The 3,581-nt window shown below is 35.9% G+C and overlaps 1 protein-coding gene across 1 annotated transcript; it reads left to right on the top strand.

Annotated features, from left to right (window-relative positions):
* The first annotated feature begins 247 nt into the window (after positions 1-247).
* LOC107887409 (S-adenosylmethionine decarboxylase proenzyme) lies at positions 248-3,139 on the top strand. The gene is made up of 4 exons (XM_016811642.2): positions 248-564; positions 672-739; positions 1,439-1,591; positions 1,688-3,139. The coding sequence occupies exon 4, from the start codon at positions 1,904-1,906 to the stop codon at positions 2,969-2,971; it is 1,068 nt and encodes a 355-aa protein (XP_016667131.2). The 5' UTR covers positions 248-564; positions 672-739; positions 1,439-1,591; positions 1,688-1,903; the 3' UTR covers positions 2,972-3,139.
* Positions 3,140-3,581: the final 442 nt, after the last annotated feature.

Raw genomic sequence — 3,581 nt, 5'->3', positions numbered from 1 at the left:
TCTAAAAATAAAATTATTTTGAGTTTATTTCATTTTTAAAAACACTTTTTAAAAAGGTTTTACATGAAAAAAATAATCATTTTTATCGATAAAAGTTTCACATTATTTCCAAAAGAAAAACGCACACACATTTTTAGCGTATCAACGTGGAAAACACGTTTCTAACGCTTACCAGTTCATAATGCCCAAAGAATACAGCTGTGAGTGCCCAGAGTCGTTTAACCAACACCTTCAGCAGGGGTAGATTAGTCAACTTAAAAGAAAGAGAATATAATAGATAAGATTATAAAATAAATTACTGGAACGTTCCTAGAAAGTTGAAACAGACGAGGGGCAAGGCCGTAACTTTGCCAATGAGCAGTTGTATATACTTTTCCATGAAAAAGCCCTACCTCCCCTATATAAATAGCCCCCCCCCAACCCTCCCCCCAATATAAAATCATAACCTGAAATTGCGTGAGCCGCTATAGTTACGATTCCCTCCAGCCTAGATTCTCATAATTGTGTTTCCCCTCTGCAAAGGCTTTATTCTTCATTCGCTTCGTTGAATTTCTATCTTCTTTTGTAAGTATTTTTTCCTCTTTCTTTTGATATATTAATATTTTTCAGATCTGAAGAGTAATCGGTTTTCATTTATATACTGATATTTTGTTTTTGGCCTTTCTTTTTAGGATCTGAACGGAGTTTGGTAATCCAGTTTTCGTCTTCTGTTGATTCAGGAAATCTTAGTTTTTGAATTGTAAGTAACGATTCTTTTTATTATTTTTCTTTTTTCTTAATTGATTATTCTATTTATTTTATATGTGGTAGTTATATGGTTTTGCATGCGACTTGAATAGAAGTTTGATTATTTCTGTCTTCGAATTAAAAGATGTATTCTTAAGAGGGTATGAATAATCTCTGCTTATAATATTATTTTTGATAATGTATATGTGATTTCATAAAATAATAAAAAGATTTTCAATGCTTTTTTAGTTCAGTTTATTAGCCAAAAACTTTTGTAATATTTTCTTTATATTTCTTGGATCTTCTCTCTATTGTTGTGTATGGATATTATCGAGCTTTGTTTTGGATTTGGTTGCTTTTGTTGTTCGATATTTCCTACTTCACTGTTTGTTTTATTTTATACTATTTTATATGAGCTTGTAGATGTGTCTCATCCCCCAGTTTAATCCTTATTCGTAGATATTGTCTAGATAATCATGTGCATGCTCTTACCCTTCGTTTAAATATAAACTATAGTTTTTGTATTCAAATTGAAGAAAAATAATTTCTGCAACTTCTTCCTAAAATATGAGTTTTTCTTAGTCTCTACTTAACGCAGTTTTGATTGATTTAAAACACCATAGATTTGAAACTAACATTTGGTTATTGATTGGTTGTTGATGTTTAGCTGTTGTGTCGTGGTTCTTATCTTGCTTTTTCAATTGTTATGTAGGCGTGACTGAATGATCTAATGGAGTCTAAAGGTGGGAAAAAGAAGTCCAGTAGTAGTAAGTCTTTATTCTACGAAGCTCCTCTCGGTTACAGCATTGAAGACGTTCGACCAAACGGTGGAATCAAGAAGTTCAGATCTGCTGCTTACTCCAACGTAAGTAGTGGCCTATCTTTGATCTTGAAGAATGCTATTGGGATTTTATTTATCTTTGTCATGTATTACTGACATTTTTCTTTTCTTGTTTTGCAGTGCGCTCGCAAGCCATCCTGATATACTCACAAGCGTGCCGTCTGACCACTAGTAGTGGTTAATAAAACTGTTATTTGCTTTGTTAGTTAGTTTTAGATTATTTCCCCGACCAACTTCTTCCTCTTCTCTCTTCGTGGCTGGTTTCTTTACATTGCGTTCTCCTGATTTGGCGACTTTGTAATTCGGATAAAGTTTGCAGTCCTTGGTTGAATCACAATGGCAGTGTCTGCAATTGGATTTGAGGGTTATGAAAAAAGGCTTGAAATTTCCTTTTTTGAGCCTGGCATCTTTGCTGATCCTGAAGGAAAGGGTCTTCGGGCACTTACCAGAGCCCAGTTGGATGAGATTCTAGGTCCAGCTGAATGCACCATTGTTTCTTCATTATCTAACAAGCAAGTGGACTCCTATGTCCTTTCTGAGTCTAGCCTCTTTGTGTATCCATACAAGATTATAATCAAAACCTGTGGGACAACTAAGTTGCTTCTTGCTATCCCACCCATCTTGAAATTGGTTGGCAGTCTATCCCTTGCTGTAAAATCTGTTAGGTATACTCGTGGGAGTTTTATTTTCCCTGGTGCTCAGCCATTTCCTCACCGAAACTTCTCTGAAGAGGTTGCTGTTCTTGATAACTATTTCGGAAAGCTTGGCGCTGGTAGCAAGGCTTGTGTAATGGGTGGGCTGGATAAACAGAAATGGCATGTGTACTCTGCATCTGCAGAACCTGTGACCACCACTGGCCCGGTTTACACTCTAGAAATGTGCTTGACTGGTTTGGACAGGGATAAGGCGTCGGTTTTCTACAAAGACCAATCAGGCTCCGCAGCTGTGATGACCATTAATTCTGGCATAAGGAAGATCCTTCCAGAGTCTGGGATATGTGATTTTGAGTTTGAACCCTGTGGTTACTCGATGAATGCGATTGAAGGTGCTGCAATTTCTACTATTCATGTTACCCCAGAAGATGGGTTTAGCTATGCAAGCTTTGAAGCTGTGGGATATGATCTGAAAGAAAAGAATCTGAAGCAGTTGGTCGGGAGGGTGTTGCAATGCTTCAAACCGGGTGACTTTTCTGTAGCAGTTCACGTTGATGTTGGTGGTGATCAGTCACTTGAGCAGAGCTGCCTGCTGGATGTAAAAGGATACCGTTGCGGAGAGATGGGCATTGAAGGGCTTGGAAATGGAGGTTCCATGATGTACCAGAAATTTAGCAGCACTGGTGGCTGTGGATCACCAAGATCAACTCTGAAATGCTGCTGGAAAGAGGAAGAAGAGGAAGAAGAGTAGTTGAAAATATCTTTTATGGTTTTATGTTTTTGTTTTCTATTATAAATAAATTGCTCCTCCTGGTTAGGATGCATGGCGTTTGGGTATTTTATCTTTTAATTCGTGTCATTATGACTTGGTATGAAATAGTTTTATTATATATAAGCTGGATCTCTTTTATATCTTAAACTTATGTTTTTCTGTATGAAATTTACATGAATTGATGGCTTGCTATTTATTGAGCGGAAAATTTATACAATAAAAAGAACCTTCAAAGAGATCAATATCTAGGATCATATCTTGAAGGTTGAGAAAAGTTGAAAATATCATTTAAAAAATTTTAGAGGATGGATTTATTCGTCAACAGTTGCTGAAAATTTATTCTCCGGAAGGTTGGGACCGCTGGAGTAAAGAGATCCTTCCCATAGTGCATTTTTTATATTTCTAATTTTACAGGATATCTAAAGTAGCAAGTGGCCATTTTTTATAGTTAGGTCTTTGATTCTCACTATATTATATGCCTGAAGTGCATTTGCTGAAGAAATCTGTTATGAATTTGGTCTTTAATATTTATACATTCTATTAACATTTACGCAAAATATATAAACATTGAATGATTTTTAGCAATTGT

The sequence above is a fragment of the Gossypium hirsutum genome, chromosome A03, assembly GCF_007990345.1.
Source record: "Gossypium hirsutum isolate 1008001.06 chromosome A03, Gossypium_hirsutum_v2.1, whole genome shotgun sequence".
Classification (NCBI taxonomy): Eukaryota; Viridiplantae; Streptophyta; class Magnoliopsida; order Malvales; family Malvaceae; genus Gossypium; species Gossypium hirsutum.
Note: the sequence above shows the minus strand (reverse complement) of the source record. Positions and strands in the feature narration are given on the sequence as shown.

What these genes read in the sequence shown, in the direction of transcription:
- LOC107887409 (XM_016811642.2), top strand. Translation starts at nt 1,904, where the DNA reads ATGGCAGTGTCTGCAATTGGATTTGAGGGTTATGAAAAAAGGCTTGAA.